Below are 19,173 nucleotides of genomic sequence, written 5' to 3' on the forward strand. Positions count from 1 at the left end.
GGTCCGGAAGCGGGGGGTAAGCCTTCAGCGGGACATAAACCAATCAAATGTGTGGGTCTGAGAGCGTGGCGGACTCTTCCGCGAGAGAAACTGCGCCAGCCAATCAGCGGCTGCGTTCAGGAGCCTCGGGGCGGGGACACATGATTGAGTCAGAGTCTTGGGGAGCGGCGGTCGCTAGGCGACGCCACGCGCGACTCTCTGAGACGGGAGACGTGGGCCCTGCGGCCAGTCACCTCTCGCTACAGCCCTCGGGGGGGCGTGTCAGGCAGCGCAGAGCCAATCCGTGGCCGAGGAAGGAGCAACGGGGCGGAGCCTGCCTCTCGCCAATTGGAAGTGCCAGGAGGTGGGCCTGTCGGTCTGCGGACGGCTGAGGCGCCATGAATATTTTACCCAAGAAGAGCTGGCACGTCCGGAACAAGGACAATGTCGCCCGCGTGCGGCGTGACGAGGCCCGAGCCCGTGAGGAGGAGAAAGAGCGTGAGCGGAGGGTGCTGCTCGCTCAGCAGGAGGTGAGCCGCCGGCCCGGGCAGACGCGGCGCCACGGCTCAGCGCGCAGGCGCCGGGAGCGGGGCGGCGCCGGGAGCGGGGCACCCTGGCGGACCTGGGGCCCGGCTCCCGGGAGGGGCCTGCGGGCCGTGCCGACACTCCCCTCGACCTCTCCTTGGTCCTCCTGGAGGGCCGGAGTAGGGGCTCGTGAATAATCGGAGCCCTGGGCAGTTCACGGAAGCTCGGGCCGCTTGTTAGTTTAGCTGTACAAACACCCTGTGCAGTGAGCTCCTGCTGTCCCCTGGTGGCTCAGTCAGTAGAGTCTGCCTGCAGTGCGGGAGACCCGGGTTCGACCTCTTGGGTCGGGAAGATCCCCTGAAGGAGGAAGTGGCGATCCGCTCCAGTATTCTTGCCTGGAGAATCCCCTGGATGACGGAGCCTGGTGGGCTACATACCGTGGGGTCGCGAGGAGTCGGAAACGACTGAGCGACTTCAGTTTCGCTTTTCGCTGTTGTTCATCCGGTGCAAAGCGCTTGATTTGCAGTCTCTCGAGCCCTGTTCGTTCTTAGCGGGGTGGTTATCTCCCTTCGGCTGAGAAGCGAGATGGCTTCAGAGGAGGGGACACAGCGAAGCGACAGTGGCACAAGCCAGTCCCGCTGCGCCGGGCGTGCCTTTTGCCTGCACCGCTGCGCACTAACGTTTAGGGCTCTCTATGCAACTCCTCACCTGTTTGGTTTACACCTAGCTTCCAGTCCTTTGACTAATCCGATCGTCAGCACTGGCTGGGAGGTAGTCAGGGTTTTTAAAGTTCACATTTATCGGACTTCCCTAGTGGTCCAGTGGCTTCCAATGCAGGGGGCCCAGATTCAGTCCTTGGTCAGAGAAATAGATTGCACGTGCTATAAAATTCAGATCTGCTGCAGCCAAAGTAGTAGTTTTAAGTTCACGGTTATCAATAGAAATTGGAAATCGAATGGGCATAGTGACTTAGCTCCATTCCTAGATCAGATCATCTGCCCTAACAGATGTTTTGGCTGCCTTTAGAGCTGTTTTCATTGTGTCAAAGTGAAACCCCCTGGTTTACTGTTTGGAAGGTGGCTTACAAACCACGCCTTGCCTCATTGCTCCGCCCTCTCCCCAGGAAGGGTCAGGTGTCTCTTCTGGGTTCCCAGCACCCCTGCTCCCTTCCTTCGAGCCCTTAGCACTGCGGTGGTCGGCACCAGACTCAAGTCCCTTGGGTTAGAGCTAGGTTCTGAATGTTCTGCCTGTAACTTTTTTCCCCTCCAGGCCCGCACAGAATTCCTGCGGAAGAAAGCCAGGCATCAGAACTGGCTTCCTGCACTGGAAGCAGCAGAAGCGGGAGCCCCAGGCAGTTCTGGCCCTGTGGATCTGTTTCGGGAGCTGCTGGAAGAAGGGAAAGCGGTGACAAAAGGCAATAAAGAATACGAGGAAGAGAAGCGACAGGAGAAGGTAAGCTGGTCTTACCCTCTTCCTCTTCACGGGTGGAGCTGGGGGTGGGGGTGTGCCTTGCCCTCAGGTGTGACTACTGGAGTATTTAGGGAGATAGTGGGGATTAAACAAGCTAGAGAACTCAGAATAGTATTAGAACATAGCATGTAAGAGGTGTTGGTTACTGCCGGGTGCTAGGTAGACCCCCTCAGGTCTCTAACCTGATGTGCAAACCCTGAAGATGTTGGAGAGTGTTAAGCTTCTTAAAATGTAAATCAGCTGTCCCTCACCTGCCCTCAGGGGTTTCCCATCAGCCTGCCTCCCCGCCCTCCCCCTCAGTCACTGCTTTACCTGGCTGGCTTCTTCACGGTTTGTTATCTCCTCAGATGCTGCCTTGGAACCCTAACATAAGCAATCCCCTCCTTCCTATGCTGTTTGTTGCTGAAGCTGCCCTTGTGCCCCACAGCAGGGGTGCCCTGGGGACTGGTCTGTGGAGTTCCAGCAGCTGGGGGAGTCGCCTCCTGACAGGCTCTGCTGGCTGAATGTCTGGTTCTGCCTCCGTGGGAACCCTGGCTCCCTAAGAGGGAACACACTTCCTGTTCTCACTTTCACATCTTGTCTCCCTCAGGAGAGGCAAGAGAAAGCCCTGGGCATCCTGACATACCTGGGCCAGAGTGCAGCGGAAGCCCAGACTCAGCCCCCTTGGTACCAGCTGCCCCCGAGGCAGGGCGGCCCCGCTTCTGGTCCTGGACCCGATGAGAGGATTAAGAGCCGCCTGGACCCACTGCGGGAGATGCAGAAGCACTTGAGGAAGAAGAGAAAGCACAGCGGAGACAGTGGTGGTCACAGCACAAAGGAAAAGGCGGCGCCTGAGAAACAACGACCCAAAGGGTAAGGAGCCTCCCTCGGCCAAGCAGGCACCACAGGAGCTCTGGTTGAGGCGGGGGCTCTGGGGTCTGCAAGGTCAGGCCCGTTTTTTAAACACCGTTGAACGTTTCCAGCCTTTTTCTAGGGTCTGCAGGGACTAGGTGATATTTATTACAAGGCCGCTGCTCCAGTGGCTGGTGGGCCATCTGCTCAGCTGCTTGCTCTCATTTATGCTGTATATGTTAGATCCTGGACAGCTCTGAGGTTCTGTTTCTGAGACCAGGGTTTGAGGAGCAGAGGTTCGAGTAAACAGGTGTGCTTGTGTTCCTAGGATGCCAGACCGCCGAGTGCAGGCTGGCACCCTGGCCAGTCTTCTTCCCACAGAGGAGGGGATGAGCCAGGCAGTGCACAAGGCCGCCCAGCTGAGGACTAGCGGAGGGGCACTGCCCGTTGAGGCGGCGAGGCCAGCTGCCGGGTCCCAGCATCAGACCCCTGCCCTCCGAGGGGCTGGGCCTCCAGCTTCCCACACTGAGTGTCCTCTCCCTGCAGGCCTCCGTCCCTGGAACAGCTGCGAGCGGACCGTCTGCGGCGGGAAGCGGCGGAGAGGGCGCGGGCAGAGGCCCTGCTGGCCCGGGTGGGCGGCACGGCGGCCCCGGAGGAGCAGCCGGAAGAGGTGGACGAGCGGCGGAGGCGGTACAACTCGCAGTTCAACCCCCAGCTGGCCCGGCGTCCCCGCCGGCAGGACCCACCCGTGGCTCCCTGACTCTCAAGGGGGGACAGGAGAGGCCGCGGCTGCCAGCCGTCATATAAAACTATTTATTCATAAATATTTTCCAAAATGAAAATAGGTTTACCAAAAAATGTCCCTCACTGGGGAGGGGAGGGGGCGGCCCTGGCCCGGGCCGGGCTGGGGGAGCCTCCCGGCCCCCCGCTGCCGGGGGCGGGGCTGCCGAGGCCAGGCGCCATCGGGCGCAGGGCCCTCACCTGGGCGGGGTCGCATGCGGGGAGGGGAGGCGGGGCCGGTGTCACTGGAGGTCCCGGTCCTCCAGGTAGCGGTACTCAAAGGTGAAGCCTTCCTTCTTCCGCTGGCCCCACTTCTCGTAGTCAAAGTAGATGTAGGTGCCCTGGCCGGGGGAGAAGGCGGTCAGTGAGGGCACGGGGCTCGGGGTCCGGCTGGAGGACAGAGGGCCGGTGCTCAGGGCCTGGCGGAGCCGGGCGCCGGCCCGCTGTGAGCACACGCCGCCTCCCTGCACCCTCACGAGGCTCTTCTCGGGCGGGCGGGAACGTGCTCGCCCCGTGGTGGAGTCGGGTCTGGCTCTGGGCGTGTGCGCCCAACTCCTGCCACTCCTTGCGATAGCTGTGTCTTTGGAGCACTGATTACTGCTGAGTGTGTGAGGCAAACCCTCGAGGCCGCGGAACACGCTGGCACCTGCGTCCAGGCATGCTGCCTGGACAGACGTTTTATTACAACGCGGTGGTGCGGGAACTTCTGAGGGGCTGACGCCTAGAAATACACTCCCTTAAAGAGGGTTACAGCTGAACGGGCAGGGGACAGGGCTGCAGTCAGTGTCCGAGAGACACCGTGGGGAGGGCGGGTTCTGAGTGAATGGTGGGCGTGCTTCAGAGAACCTGCCAGAACGCAAGGGAGTGTGTTTAGGACCCTGGCCTCTGCTAAAAGCCTGGAGGAAAAGCCGCTGTGGACACACCAGCTACAAGTGAAATGAAGTACAGCACAGCAGGACACTACACAGCAGGCACTGGTGCTTAACAGTGATCAACTCATTTAATCCTCACAACAGCTGCGCAAAGGGAGGTCCTGTCACCCCGTTTTTACAGATAAGAAGTGGAGACAGATGTTCACGTGAACCGTCCAGTCACCAGCTAGAGCTGGGTTCAAACCCAGGTGGTCTGGCTCAGTGAAGTGGAGGTTCTCGTTACTTATTAGAATGAGAAGACGTCTCCTTCCGTGTAGCCGAACCCCTGCCCTGCTGGGTGTGGGGAGCGTCGCGTGCGCCCTGATCTTGGGTGGGAGACACCACATCCCCCACCCCCGGCTGGAGGCGAGGCAGGGGACAGCCTGCGTGGGGCTAGGAAGCTCCTCGGAGGAAGGCACCTCAGAGGCTGGCGTCCGTCTCTGGGCTGACCCACAGCCGGACAGGGTGGGGAGGAGGATGGCCGGGCGGGCCGCACTACGTGGACTCGGCCCGTGGGGACCAGGCCGACGGGGCACGGGGAGGGGCCCTCACCTGCTCGAACTCGTCTGTGATGGTCTTGGGCTCCTCGTGCCTCTGGAACCACATCATGTACTTGGTGTGGAACCGCCAGGACTGCTTCTTCAGGGCCTTGGCTGCCAGGTACTGCGCCTTCGTGCCCTGGGGAGGGAAGGCGGGGCACTCAGGGGTTGGGGCTGGGGCAGGGCGACAGGCTGACCCCAGGCCCCGCCACAGACCGAGCGGGGCTGGGGCACAGAACATAGCAGTGCAGCTCTGAAGGGAAAAGAGGCAGGAGGTGAAAAGTGCTTTCAGAAAAGCTTTGAGAAGGAAAAGTGACTGATCATGATGAGAGCCGAGAGCAGGCAGTTTAGAGACTTTCCCAGGGAGGGCTGAGGGCAGAGGTCACTGATGACTCACTGGGGTCACAGGGGGGACAACTCTGTGGCGGTCCCCAGGGAGGCCTGAGAAAGTGCCCACGGGCGCCAGGGCAGGCAGGCTCCCTGCTGTTGCCCTGGACAGGCCAGCCCCGACCTCGGCAGCCCTGACCCTCCTGCTGGAGCGGGGGCAGGGATGGGCTGGGGCAGCAGGGGGGCTGTGGTAGCCGCACCCACCTCATTCCTGCAGCCCGAGGGGGGACCCTGCTGTACCTCCAGATAGTAGAAGATGAAGAAGAGCGTCTCTGTGGACAGGCGCTGGTAGAACTCCACGGTGTCCGAGTGTGGGGGTGGCATCTGGTGGTGGTAGGGGGGCGTCGGACAAGGGTTCCGGGGTAGGTACTGCCTGTGGGGGACAAGGGGTCAGGGCCGGCCAAGGGCAGCGGGCCGCGGCCCCCTCGCTTGCCGCAGGCCCTCACCGGATACGCTCCGAGTCCGAGGGGTGGGGCATGTGGTGCCAGGCGGCCTCCTCCATGGCCTGCTGGTAGAGCTGCTCCTTGGTGAGGGGCACTGGGCCCAGTGGACACACGCCCAGCGACAGCGGGATGTTCACCTCCGACAGCTGCAGGGGGGGCTGGGCCGAGGCCGGGGGTGCCGACGTGCTGCTCAGGAGGATGTCTGCGGGGCGGCGGCAAGCGTGAGGCCACGGCGTGCAGCCCGCCTGGCAGGCCCACCCTAGCCCCGGCCACTCACCTCGCTCGGTCAGGTGCAGCGTGGGTACGGGGTCTTCGATGCCAGAGCTGATGGCCGCACGCTCCGCCATAGACTTCAGCGAGCTCAGGGGCTCGGGGGCCTGGGGAGGAAGTGTGGCTGAGGCCGGGGCCACGGGGAGGCCCTGGTCCTCGCGGTCGGCACGCCCGCCTCTCCGCTGGGGTTCAGCTGAGCCAAAGCCGTCTGCATAGCACAAGCTCCAGCAACACTGAGCAGCAGAGAGAAGACCCGGGCATGACCGAGCGTCTGCCGACCCGGGCGCCCAGCACGTGTGGACCCTGCTGCACAGTGCCACAGGGCACCCCCAAGCACCCCACGCTGCAGACGGTCAGCGCTGTGAAGCCCCACCGAGCGCCTGCTGCTCTGCGCGCCCGCACGCCAGAAGGGCCCGCTCACTGCCTGTTCCGGCCTGGCCGGCGAGGCACCAGGGCCCCCACTTGGCCCCTGCAGTTGTTCTGACCTCCTCACCCCATGCTGGCAGTGACGAGGCTCCGCCCTGCTGCTCGGGCTCCCTTACCCCACAGCGTGCTGTGCGCACAGGCCCCGCGGGGACCTTTCCACCCGCATCTCTCCTGTCATCTCTCTCCTCAAAACCTTTCTACCTGTCCCCATCGCTCACTCAGTAACCGGAAGAAACAAAACGTGGACCAGTGTCAGGAACCTCAAGACTCCTTTTTCTCCAGAGAAATAAACACACACATGGAGTTTCCTGTTCACTGTACCTCTCAAGCTTGGGTGCTTACTCTGAGCCAGAGACGGTTCTGAGAGCATCATGAGGCCTGTCCCAAAGAATCCCTCACACTGGAGGCGGGACTGTGAGCCCTTCTGTTTTTAGGTTGAAGGAAGGAAGGGGCAGGGAACAGTGCAGGGCTGGGTCTCCCGAGGAGCCGAGGGCAGACATGATGGCCCAGGAGGCCGCGCCTGGCCGCACTCACCCTGTCTGCTGAACCTGCCAGCCCCGGCCCCAGGCCCAGCCTGGATATGAGCCCCTCCCCTCACCCCGAGCCCTTGCTGCGGGTATCCCCAGGTTAAGGCAGGTGTACCTGCATGGTCCACAGCCCCGCCCCCACAGCGTGTGCAGGGAAGGTGGGAAGTGAGTTCGGCCAGCACAAAGTGGCTCAGAGCAGACAAGTGTTTCCTGGAGTTAAGAGTTGTCTGTCTTCAAAGGGAAGAAAACAGTGAGCCCCGGACAGAGAGTTGCGTGAAACTACAGCCTCGTTGGGCGAGCTGGGGACAGACTGACGGTTGGAAGAAAGGTGACAGTGGACACAGCGAGGCAAGGGTCCAGGGGACAGAGGCCGCGGCAGGGAGCAGCAGAGCAGCCAGAGCCGAGGTGATGGCGCAGGGGTGTGGGCAAGGAGCCGGGGGGCTCTGCCAGCTGGAGGAGGGACCCCAGGGTGAGGCGCAGGCCCACCTTGATCTCGGGTGCGGCGCTGAACTGCGGAGGCCCGTTCAGCAGGCTGCCAGCTGCCTTGGCCTCACTGAAGCTGGGCGTTGGGGAGCTGGGGGGGTTCACAGGGAGCGGCACCAGGAGGCTGGGTCCCCCTGCGTTGTTCCCTGAGCCTGGGGCCACACCCCCGGCACCCACTGGGGCTGTGGCACTGGGTTCCTTCCTGTGGAGGAGAACAGACGGGTGCAGGCTCAGAGAAGGGTCCCGGGTGGGACGGACAGGGAGACTCGGAGGTCAGGAAAGTCACAATGGGAGCGCGCACGGTGGTGCCGGCAGTGGGGTGCGGTCAGCCCAGGACAGGGGCGCTGCTTGAGAACACGCATCCTCAGGAGGCCGCCTCTGCAGTGGCCAGTGCAGGAGGGTGCGGCGAACGCCCACCCAGAGCCCAGGGAGGCACCTGGGGTCAGCCCGCATCCCCCACGAAGGGGAGCACGCTCTCGGGGCGTTCTCCTGGAAGGAGGACCCTGCGGGGGAGGGGGGCTGCCCTGAGACCTGGAGGAGTGCGGAGAAGAGGAGGGCAGAGACCTGCACTTGGAGAAATGGACGCGAACCCGTCCACGGAGCTGGGCCCTGGGGAGGACACGGGCCAAGGAGACGCAGAGCGCCCAGCAGTATGGGGCCCGGGGACAGCCCTGCTCGGATGGGGGCTTCTGGGGAGGGCCCGCTGGCACGGACAGGCACACATGTGTGCGATGGGGCCGTGGCAGGGCCGCACACTCACGCGGTGCTGGGGGGCGGGTTGTGGGGGCCGGGCGGGGGGCCCAGGGCCTGGCTGCCAGTGCTGCCGCCCCCCGTGCTGCTGAGCGCTGCCTCCGCCGGGCTGTCCGCCACCACCGAGCTGTAACCTGGCGTGCGAGAGGGGTCAACATTGGCCTCCACCACAGCCCCCCAGGGCCTCCCCCCACCCCCCGCCGCCCCCACTTACTGGTGGCACCGTTCTGCTTGCCGGCGCCCCCGCCTCCGCCGCTGTTGCCCCCGCCGCCACTTCCCGCCCCAGGCTGGGCGCTGGGGGGCCGGGGCTGGGCACTGGGGGGCCCACTGGGGGCCGGCGGGGCCACAGCCTGTGCGTAGGGGGCAGGGGTGCCTGCACTGTGGCTGGGCGCCGGGCTGGCCTTGGCGCCCAGAGCGCTCGCGGGGGCAGCCGCAGCTGGGGCCCCGTTGCTGCCAGGGGTGGCGCTCAGGGCAGAGGCGGCGGGCGGGGGGCCGGGCGGGTAGCTGGGCGGCATAGCCGGGGACTGAGGGTGCTGGCTGCTGTGGACGGGCTTGGAGCCGTTTTTGGCTGGAGACTGCAGGTGGGAGGGAGCAGAGGGTCAGGACCCGGGGGCCGCCTGCACACCCTCCCTGCGACAAGGCCCACCCTCAGCACTGGCACTGCTACCCCGGCCCTTGCAGGGACCCTGTGGCTTCCACCTCCAGCTCCACGCTGACAACACTTACGCGTGTCCAGCTGGCAGCCAGCCCACCACATCCTGCCTGGACAACCCCCTACGACGTCCCACAAGGATCTGAGACCCCATGTAATGATGGGGGGACACCCCCACGACATCCCACAGGGGCCTGAAACCCCATCTGATTATGGAGGGGACATCCCCAGCGACATCCCACAGGGGCCTGAAACCCCATCTGATTATGAAAGGAACGCCCCCAATGACATCCCACAGGGCCCTGAAACCCCATCTGATTATGGAGGGGACATCCCCAGCGACATCCCACAGGGACCTGAGACCCCATCTGATGAGAGGGGGGACACCCCCATGATATCTCACAGGGGCCTGAGACCCCATCTGATGAGGGGACACCCCCACAACTTTCCACAGGGACCTGAGACCCCAACTAATGATGGGGGGACACCCCTACAACTTTCCACAGGGACCTGAGACTCCATCTAATGATGAGGATATACCCCCACAATGTCTCACAGGGACCTGAGACCCTATCTGATGAGGGGGGACACCCCCATGACGTCCCACAGGGACCTAAGCCCCCATCTGAAGACCTGGGGGGTGGGGGCGGGGGAATAGTGGGAACCACGAATGTCCTCAGAATGAAGTGGCTGAACCCAGCCTGTCGTGCCTAAACCCAGCCTGTCGTGTCTAAAAGCACAACAGGAATTCTGAATCAAAACTGTCACTAACATAACTTGGGAGGCTGCTGGTGACCCCCACGCCACAAAGTGGAGTCTGGAGCCCAGTGCCAAGCCCACCCCCACCCTGAGGCCCAGCTGCTGCTGCCCACACTCACGCCCCCGGGCAGCCGGCCCCACCGTCTCCAGGACTGCCCGCTGCCTCCCCCATTGCCCCGCTGCCTCCTGGGCCCTCGAGCCCACCGCACACCAAGCAGGACTCACTAGCTTGACTCTGTCTCCTTCCTGGCACCACGCTCGGTCAGCCCGTTTCACCCCAGCTTCACCACCCTGGCCTCAGCGTGCCCCTGGGGACCAGCCCTCCCAGGAACCCACACTCGCCCTCCCTAAGACCCCTTCGGGTGTGACAGGATCCCTACAGTGTGCCCCTGTCCAGGCAGAGGCAAGCAGAGCCCACCGGGCTTGTGAGGGGAGACCTGTGGCACACACGGCCAGCACGACCAAGGCCCAGAGCACCCCCAAGAAACGCAACCCGTGCGGTTCCCGACCTCTCATTGCTCAGGCTTGCTGAGCCCCTCAGCCCCCCGCCTGAGGTCCTGTACTCCGCGAGCCCAGCGTGCCTGGCCGGCTCCCCGCCATGTTTCCTAGCCCATCACGACGGGCCTGTTGCCCGCCGCCGCCTCACAGGGGGATCCTCCTCTAATGCCCAGGGCTGCCACCTCTCCCTGGAACCACCCGCCGACCATGCCCTGCCGCTGCACAGACCTCCCAGGGAGCACCGCCGCCCACCCAGCATGTCCCCAGAGCCCTGCACGAGGGCCCTGCTCAGGCCGCAGTGAGCCCCTGGGGAGGCATGAATGGGTGAGTGCTGGCCCATCAATGGCCGACCCCCAGCGCACCCACCTGGCTGACTTCACTGTCTGTCGAGCGGCCCCTCTTCTTGTCGTCTTCCGAGTTTTCCTGAGGTTTGAGAGGTGCGGTCAGAACCTGGGAGTCTCTGGGGCCTGACAGAGTCGCCTACCTCTGAACCCTCAGATCTGACGCCCACAGGCCGCTTCTGGCCCCAAAGCTGTTCAGGGCCCTGGGAGCTTCACCTCCAGGGAAACCTACCTAACCCTGCTCCCCGGGGCTCCTGTGTTCGGGGGCCAATACCCCCGCCAGCCTCTCAGGGACCCAGGAACCAGCTCTCCTTAGGGAGTCCCCACATCCCCCTCCCAGGGGTCCAGTGGCCCAGGCACGCCCCCACCCCCCACCGTGTTCCACACCCAGACCCACAGTGGCCCTGACCGCCCTGCTGGCGATCTACAGCCGAGGGCCCAGAGCCCAGACACGCGTCCCCAGCCCCGGAGCCTACGGGTGATGCGGCCCCCAGGCCTCACCGTGGTGCAGTTGGCCGGGCTGGGCGGGATGGGCGAGCTAGAGGTGGTCGAGGTGGGCGTGCTGCTGGACTGGTTGAAGATCTCGTCCTCCATGTGGCTGTGGCTGGGGGGGGAGGTGGCGACCAGCGCCTGTGCTGTGGGAGGGGGCAGGCGCGTCAGTGGGCAGCCCCCTCACCGGGCCCCGCTGCCCCCGCAGGCCCACGCCGCGCTCACGAATGTCCTCGAGGTCCAGGTCATCGTAGAGGAACTCGTTCTCCTCGAAGTCGGGGTCCTGGGACGAGTCCACATAGTACTCGACGTCGTCTTTGATCTTGCGGATGGCGTCCACCAGGATGGAGTCATTGTCCAGCATGCGCAGGATGGTCTCCAGCATACGCACATGGTAACGGTGCTTCTCGATGTGCCGCTTCAGGCCCTCGATCCGGTCCTGCTTCTGCTGGCGAGCCCGGGCCGGCTCAGGGGTGGCAGGGCCCTGGGCCCCCACAGAGCCTGGCCGCAGTCCCCGGGCCCCCACAGCCCTCCCGAGCCCGCCACCCCTCCCCCTACAGAGCCCACCCCTACAGAGCCTGCTGCAGTCCCCGGGCCCCCAGGCCCTTGATCCGGTCCTGCTTCTGCTGGCAAGCCCAGGTCCAGCTCAGTGGCGGCGGGGCCCCGGGCCCCCACAGAGCCTGGCCGCAGTCCCTGGGCCCCCCAGCCCTTCCAAGCCCGCCACAGTCCCTGGGCCCCCAGGTCCTCGATCTGGTCCTGCTTCTGCTGGCGAGCCCGGGCCAGGCTCAGGGGCCGCGGGCCCTCCGGGCTCCTCCAGCCCTCCCAAGCCCGCAGGGGCAGCACGCGCCTCCCACCCCGAGATCAATGCCAGCGGCAGGGAGAGCCAGGGAGCCCACGGCTCCCTGCGACAGGCCCCATCCACCCACCCGCCTCTCTCAGTGGCAGCCCCTACCTGAGCCCACCTGCCCACTGCGTCCGCCCTCTGCAGCACACAATCTCCCTTGCTCCTCCTCGCTCTAACAGCAGTAATGGCCAACCCCGTTTGGGGGTGCGTACTGTTCACAACTGTAACCATCTTTGTCACCACCCTGACACTGCACCCTCGTCCATGTACCCCTAAGTCCGGATTCAGAGGCCTGCCGTAAAGCCCCATCGCCTTCAGGATTTGATGTCTCAGCTCCAGCTCCAATCCATCCACTCTGCAACGACCCTTCTCCCTCTGGCACCCGGCCGCCCCTGCGCCATCCTTCACCCTCCTCTGCACACAGACAGAGGCACCCCTGGAACGCAGACCCGGTGGTCCTGGCTCTCTGGGACTTGGGCCCTGGGCCCTGGCTTTGTTTCAAAGCACTCCTCTCCTCGGGCCAAACCAACCGTTCCTCCACGTCCCACTGTGCCCACACCTCCTGCCCTCCTCAGGTCCTGGGCCCTCGGTGGCTGGGAGGCCACAGCGGCAGCTCCCCAGTCTCCTGCCCTGGGGGCCTCAGGCTTCATGCTTACCCTCCACCCGAGCCGAACTCAGCATCTTCCCCCAAACTGCCCCTCCTGACAGCCCGCTGTTCACCCAGACGCCAGGCGGCACCCGTGGGATGGCCTTACCCTTCCCTACACCCCCAACCCTCACCGTTCACGCTCCGCCCCCACCTGCCTCCGGAGCCCGGGCCCTGACTCCCACCCACCAGCCTGGCCCTGCCCCTGCCCTCTGCGCTCTGGGCCCCTGCCCCCCGCCCCCGTCCTCTGCGCTCCGGGCCCGACCCCTGCCCCCATCCCCTGCGCTCTAGGCCCCTGCCCCCGCCCTGGCCCCCGTCCCCCTGTGCTCTGGGCCCCCCACTCACATCCTTGTCACCCTTCTTCTTGCGCGTCTGCACCGACAGGGACTCCACTTCGCTCTCAAACTGGTCCACCTGCATGTTCAGGGTGTCGATGGTGTTCTGTGCGCAGAGGAGAGGAAACAGTCAGCAGAGTCCTCACCCCACAGGGCTGGGCCCCACTCGCTCAGCCCTCCTCTGCCCGGACGCACCGTGAGCCACTGGCCGACCTCCTCCTTCTCCTTCTGGGCGGGGTCCACCTTCTGCGCCAGGCCCAGGCCCTCCTTGCTGTAGGCTTTGGTCTTGGTCTCTCGCTCCACGACTTTGAACCGCTCCATTTGCTGTGGAGCGCGCCGTTGGCGGGGGTCCCGAAGGCGGGAGAGCAGCTGACTCAGGACTGGGGAGCGCACACTGCAGCCCCAGGGGCTGCTGCCTGCCTTCCCCCAGGCCCTTTTACTCAGGGCCTCTGGGGCCCCAGGACTCCTGCCACCCCCGCCTCTCAGGCACCAACCCCAGGCTCCTACCGTCTCAATGAGCTTGCGGTTGTCTATGAGCTGCCTCTTGTCCTTGATCTCGTTGGACGCTACCCATGTCTTGATCTGGTCCCTCAGCCGCTGGAGGAGGTAACAGCAAGACGGTCAGGCAGCCTCAGGGCGGCCTGGCCCCCAGCTCTCCAGCCCTCGGCTTCCCGGGACCCAGCAGTCCACGCTCCCTGTTCCCGCCGCCCTCAGGACACAGGAGTCCAGGCCCCCAGCCCCCTCACTTGAAGCTTCTTAATCTCCTTCTTTAGATCAGCCTCATACTTTTCTTTCTGGTTCGCGTTGGCTGCATTGTGGAGCTGCGGGACGGAGAGAATGCAGGCGTCAGTGCGGTTCTGGCTGCCCAACGGCCCTCTGCAGAGGAAGACTCCAGTCTCTCTGTGGGCCGGGAACTCTGGGGGACCCACCCCCCATGCCCACCAAGCCAACCCAGAGCGGCTTCTCTGAGGTCCTTAGCACCTGGACAGGCAGGCCCTCTCCCGGTCCACACTCAGGAGCTCCCCAACCTTGTCCTGTTTGCCCATCCCTGGAGGTGCACCTGGATTTTCAGGCCCAACCCTGGTACCTTCTGCCAAATATCTTCAAATTGCTCCACGCCCTCGGACACCTTCTTGAGGCAGCGGTCAATCTCACCTGGTGGGGAGGAAAGGAGACTGTGAGAGTCCTGCCGAGGCAGCAGGCGCCCAAAGAAGAGTTCTGAGGAGCAAGCGTGTGGCACGCCGGCGGGAAGCGTGGTACCTTGGAGTTTGCGCTTGTCCGCCATCTTCCCTGCCCTACAGACGCACTCTCTTCATACTCTCCTGAAGACGGACGCTGCTGGGAGAGAGTAAGAAAGAACACACGTTTACTCCCTGGCTGATGAGGGCCACGAACAAGGCCGGGACTGTAGGGTGCATGGATGGCGAAGGGGAAGAGGCAGTAGCTATCTGGTGATGGAGACCAGGCCCCGTTCTCCTCCTCTGGCCTTGACTGCCCAGAACAGGTCTGGCCCATGAGAAGACTTTAGAAGTTTCTGACCAAGGAAATAGATATACTTTTTTCACGCCTCTGACCCAGGAAGTGGAAAATTCCTAGGGCATGAAGCATCTTCTCCCACAGATGACACTCAAAAGGATTTCCTGGAGCAGGAAAATGGTACGTGGCCGAGTCAGGCTGACTGCTGGGGATGAGGCCCTAGACCCAGAGACCATGATTCCCCCAGAGGAGTCAAGCACACAAGTGACCAGAACCCTAACACAGGGAGAGATCACTCCCCAGACAAGTCAGGAGGCAGAAAATTTTGCATCCCACGGAGAGGAGTCGTATACCGTATACACACGGTGAAGTTGTGACGGGGGGCAAGCGTGGTAGGGGCAGACGAAAGGTGCCTACAACTGGGAAAACCAAACCCACCGACCCTTACAGAGGGCTGGACCCCAAGCAGAAGATGGCCTTCGACCTCTGATAAGTTTACTCCAGACGAGAATCCTGAAACCAAAGAAGATATTACTACTAACCTGTAGTGCCTAAACCAAAAAGGGTTAGAGGCGTGGGGCAGAGAGCACCAGCGGAGAGGATCAGGAGAGGTGAGAACTCCGACAGAGATGAGGCGGGGAGGTAACCTCGGCGGAGGCGGGGCTACCTGCACCCACGCAGGAAGGAATTACACGTCAGATGCAGCGGTGGTGCAGACTCAGGGACACCTAAGCCTTCCAACAAAACTCCTCTACACAGAGATGGGCATCTCCAGCCTACAGGAAGTGACACGCAACCCAGAGGGGACTGAGATCACAGGGGAGCCACCAGAAGCTTTCCCTGGGAGGAACTGCCCCTCAGGACCCGACCCCAAGCCCAGGAGAGATGGCAAGCCTCAGAGAGGGAGGTCCCTGCAGAGATGGGGAGCGCACCCCACAGGCCAAGGTGGGGAGCCCCCGAGCAGCCCCAACTGCCCAGGCAGAAAGAGCAGGCCGAGGAGGACTAGGAGCCTCGACCCAGAGAGAAGTCATGCCAAGAGTGCCCCCACCGTGGAGAAGGAGAAGGGAGCCTCCGGAAGAGTCCTGTCCTCCAGAACTTTGCACGGGGACAGGAACATCCTGTATCTTATGCTGTCCGTGAACGTGGCGAGGGCAACACAGAACACAGCTATAGGTTTTGCTACCTAGTTGAGACTCCAATAAAATGTGCTAGCAGCCACCGGAGGGCCAGGGTCTTAGAGAGCACGCCTTCGAACCAGAAGCACCCCGGGACGGGCCCACCCTCCAGAGGCCCCCACTCTGGGGATGCCAACCTCTGATGGGGGCGGGGGTGCAGGGCGGAAAGGGCCAAGTGAGAGGGACAGCTGCACCCTCAGCCAGGGCTGGCTGACACGCCAAGGTGGGGAACACGGAGCAACTCCAGCTCCAGGAAGGCGGGGCAGCCAGAAAAAGCACCCAGGATACAGTAGCACAGAGGAGCTCAAAGCAAGGTGAGGCAGCACCTGGGCCCAGGAGCTCACACCAGGGCCTGGATAGGCCATGAGGCGTGCAGGGGTGAGTCTCAGCCAACACCCCGACGCTGGAGCGCCTCCTGCTGCCCGGGGGTGTGGGGGGCCAGGAGCGTCAGACAAGAGCTTCTGCTCCCCACCTCTGCCCCAGAAGCCCCACACGTGGGCAGGGACGGGCGCTCCAGCCCGGAGGGTTTACACCCCGAACAACGCACTGCAGGCCTCAGGGAGGGAGGTCCTCACACAAAATGGGCCTGGGCACCCAGCCCAGGAGAGGAGTTCATACCCTCTGGAGGGGCAACAGACTGCGGCAGTAGAAGTCGTGAAGGAAGCAAGGTGCTGGGGCCAAGGAGAGCCTGAGCCCAGGAAGCGATCTTTCAGACAGCACCTCCAAGTGGGCAGGGCTGAGCCCGCGAGAAGACACCACCTGAGCTGGGGAAGGCAGCGGCTCCAGAGGAGGGCACGTATACCGGGTTGGGTGCTCACGCCCCAGGACGGGTCGGTACTTACAGGAGCTGAGAGCCTTGGCTGCGGAGGCACCATGCCCCCCTCCACCCTGAGAACCCCCACAGCAAGTGGGAAGCCTGTACCTCAGATCCGCAGGAAAGGCCTAGAAAGGGGGCTGGAGCCTGAGTCCTGAGGTAGAGAAGCCCTCCTCACAGAAGAGCCCTAGGCTGGGGGTGCTGCTGCTCTCAGAGGGGCCGCCGGGGAGCTCCGGGGCAGACAGGCATGGCAGGGGTCTCGGGGGAGACGTGCGGGTGCTCTCACCACCCCGAGTTGCAAACGGCACCCAGGACTCTGGAACCCTGGCCCAGGAGATGTAACCAAAACACTCCATCCAGGAGGAAGGCACATCCCCACGAGTCAGGAGCCTATTCTGGGGGTAGGGCGGTGAGCAGTGTGCCAGACCCACAGAAGCCAACGACCACTCGAGCGGGACTAAAACTCACACGGAAGAGCCCCCAAACTGTCACTTTGCGGGAGACCACTCTGCCGCACACACGCCACAGGAGCTAAAGCCTTAGTCCTGGAGAACCAATACCAAGCGGTCCCTAAATCTGGGGGCTGTCACAAGCTGTCGGGTGAGGCGCCCTGGCCTGCTGGGGAGTGGTACTGGAAGGCCTCCCTTAACCTGGGAGGCCACTGACACCAGGAGGCGGACACACCAGGTCCTGGAGTGGAGGGGGTCATCTCCCCACTGCAAGGCCCAGGACCAAGGTTAGGGGACTGGGAATCCCACCGTGGGGTCTTCCCCTCAAGTCTCGGGCATCTTACCCCCCACATCAAGGAAGCTGGGCCTCAGGAGAGGGCAGACACTGAGTCCTGCCCAGTGGGACATCACGAGCAGGGCGGAGGCATTGGCCCTGGGCACCAGCACCGGGAAGGGTCCTTAGTCCCATGGTGGGGGGCACACAGAAAGGCACAGACACCTCAAGTCCAACAGTGGCCAACGCCAACACCAACACAGACAGGAACCTACCCCTGGAGGAGGCAACACCGAGCAGTTCCTCATCCCGGGGAAAAAAGCCCCACTCCGGCCCCCAAACCCCACACCGCACAGTACAGGAAGCTCAGCCTGAAGAAACCTTACACTCCGAGGGGGCTCCAGCAGGGGGGTCTGGGCAGGCTTGAGCCCGGGTTCCACGACTGCTTACACCAAGAGCATTCTTTAGGGCTGGGGAGCTTCCACAGCTGCAGTGAGGCGCCCGAGATGAACACCCAGGGGCTGGGGGCCTTGCCCCCTTGCAGGATCACACCCCAGTGGAGGGACTGATGTGAATGGAGGCAGAAGCCTCAGACCGAGGGAAGTAACAGCCGACACAGTGAGGGCAGTGGGGTGGGGAAGGAGCCAAAACAACCAGCACCAAAGGACAGGAGCAGCAACCGTGGGGAGGGGCTCGCCCCCGAGCTGACAGGCAGGGTCTGCTTAGAACAAGCGGTGCTGGCGCTGCCCGCCACCAGGAGATGGCTGACGCCGCGGGGAGAGCGGGAACTTGGGAGAGGCCCCCAAGAGAGGACCAGGTGCCCAAGACCCACAGGAGCTCAACAGTCCCACCAAGAAGACCCTGAGGCAGGAGTGACATCAAGAGGAAGTCCACACCCGGATCGGGCTGGGCAGAGTTCTGGATCCAGGAGACACAGCGTCCCAAAGAGCCAGGGACAGATACTCAAGAGTAAGAGCTGAAACACAAGTGGGCAACAGAGAGGAGAGTCGTGACACCCGCGGGAGGAAGGCCTGGGCCGAGGCCGTGCAAGCCTTAAAGGTGGGGTACTTGTCAAGCCCTAGACCTGGCGGACTTGTGACTACAGAGGCAGAAACTTGGGCTGAGACTCCAAGCTCTGGAGCTGGTGTCTTCACTCCAGGAGAACTGACACCCCCGACCCCTTCCCCAAAGAGAAGAGTGGCGCCCGCGGTGGGAGGGGAGTGGAGAAAAGGGGGAAGGGTGACCCCCTCTCCTCGTCCGGGGAACTCGCAGCCCCACACCCACGCGAAGGGGGCAGCCTCGCCCGGAGACCGCCCCCCCAGCACAGGGGCTGCAGCCGAGGGGTGGGGGGCAGGCACCTGAGCCCCGAGAGGGCGGGCACCTGCGGCCAGGGGCGCCTCCATCCTTCCAGCGAGGAGCCAATACCGACGCGGAGAGGGGCGGGCACCTCGCACCCTCACACCCCACGGGGGCCCGACGCGGAGGCCGCGCGGGGCCGGGGTCGTGGGAGGACCCCCGGGCGCCGCTGAGGGGCGTGGAGGAGGGGGGCGGGCGTGCGAGGGCCACGCACCGCCCGGCGGACGGCGAGCGCCGGGGCCGCGCGGGGGCGGGGGCGCCGCGCCGGCCATGTCGCGACAGGCGGCGGGGTCGCAGGGGCGGGAGGCGGCAGGGAAGGCGGCCGACGGCGCCGAGGGAGGAGGGGAAGGGGTCCGGCCCAGTCGAGCCTGACGCTCTCACCACAGGAGCTGGCGCCGCCGCTGAGGAGCGTATCGCGACAGGCGGGGGAGGCGAGCGCCCGCCGCCTTATTCTCGCGCCCCGGGCCCGGGCGCTATCGCGATAGCGGCGCGAAGCGGAAGTGGGGTGGGGGGAAGTGGGCCCGGGGTTGTTCTGACGACGGGGTCGGGGCTCAAGGGAGGCCGCGGCGTCTGCCGAAGGCTCCGCGGAAGCTGACCGGGCCCGGTCCAAGATGGCGGCGGCGGAGGAGGCCTCCCCTCCTCTCTTCTCGTCTCTGGCGCCGACCCGCCCCCGACCCCCGAATATAGGCCTATCATTGCTCCGGCCGCATGTCGCTCTTGCCCGTCGAGCTCGCTCTATTGGTT

At 64.1% G+C, this 19,173-nt stretch overlaps 2 protein-coding genes across 4 annotated transcripts; one reads left to right on the top strand and one right to left on the bottom strand.

Annotated features, from left to right (window-relative positions):
* Window positions 1–273: 273 nt before the first annotated feature.
* LENG1 (leukocyte receptor cluster member 1) lies at window positions 274–3,647 on the top strand. Its single transcript, XM_061389443.1, has 4 exons — window positions 274–509; window positions 1,774–1,956; window positions 2,564–2,826; window positions 3,352–3,647. Exons 1-4 carry the CDS (start codon window positions 378–380, stop codon window positions 3,563–3,565), a joined length of 792 nt encoding a protein of 263 aa, XP_061245427.1. The 5' UTR covers window positions 274–377; the 3' UTR covers window positions 3,566–3,647.
* Window positions 3,605–19,053, bottom strand: CNOT3 (CCR4-NOT transcription complex subunit 3). Of its 3 annotated transcripts, none has more exons than XM_061389425.1 (18): window positions 18,811–19,053; window positions 14,146–14,220; window positions 13,973–14,040; window positions 13,632–13,706; window positions 13,393–13,482; window positions 13,081–13,209; window positions 12,896–12,991; window positions 11,286–11,508; window positions 11,073–11,206; window positions 10,597–10,653; window positions 8,536–8,896; window positions 8,332–8,455; window positions 7,575–7,773; window positions 6,143–6,242; window positions 5,869–6,067; window positions 5,663–5,795; window positions 5,049–5,174; window positions 3,605–3,926 (listed from the first exon to the last, which is right to left on the bottom strand). In XM_061389425.1, exons 2-18 carry the CDS (start codon window positions 14,168–14,170, stop codon window positions 3,828–3,830), a joined length of 2,238 nt encoding a protein of 745 aa, XP_061245409.1. In that variant the 5' UTR covers window positions 14,171–14,220; window positions 18,811–19,053; the 3' UTR covers window positions 3,605–3,827. The 3 variants fall into 3 exon arrangements, with proteins under 3 accessions (XP_061245409.1, XP_061245408.1, XP_061245410.1); XM_061389424.1 differs by having other exon boundaries at window positions 14,146–14,223; XM_061389426.1 differs by having other exon boundaries at window positions 11,286–11,505; window positions 14,146–14,223; window positions 18,811–19,052.
* Window positions 19,054–19,173: the final 120 nt, after the last annotated feature.

The sequence above is a fragment of the Bos javanicus genome, chromosome 18 (genome assembly GCF_032452875.1).
Source record: "Bos javanicus breed banteng chromosome 18, ARS-OSU_banteng_1.0, whole genome shotgun sequence".
Classification (NCBI taxonomy): domain Eukaryota; kingdom Metazoa; phylum Chordata; class Mammalia; order Artiodactyla; family Bovidae; genus Bos; species Bos javanicus.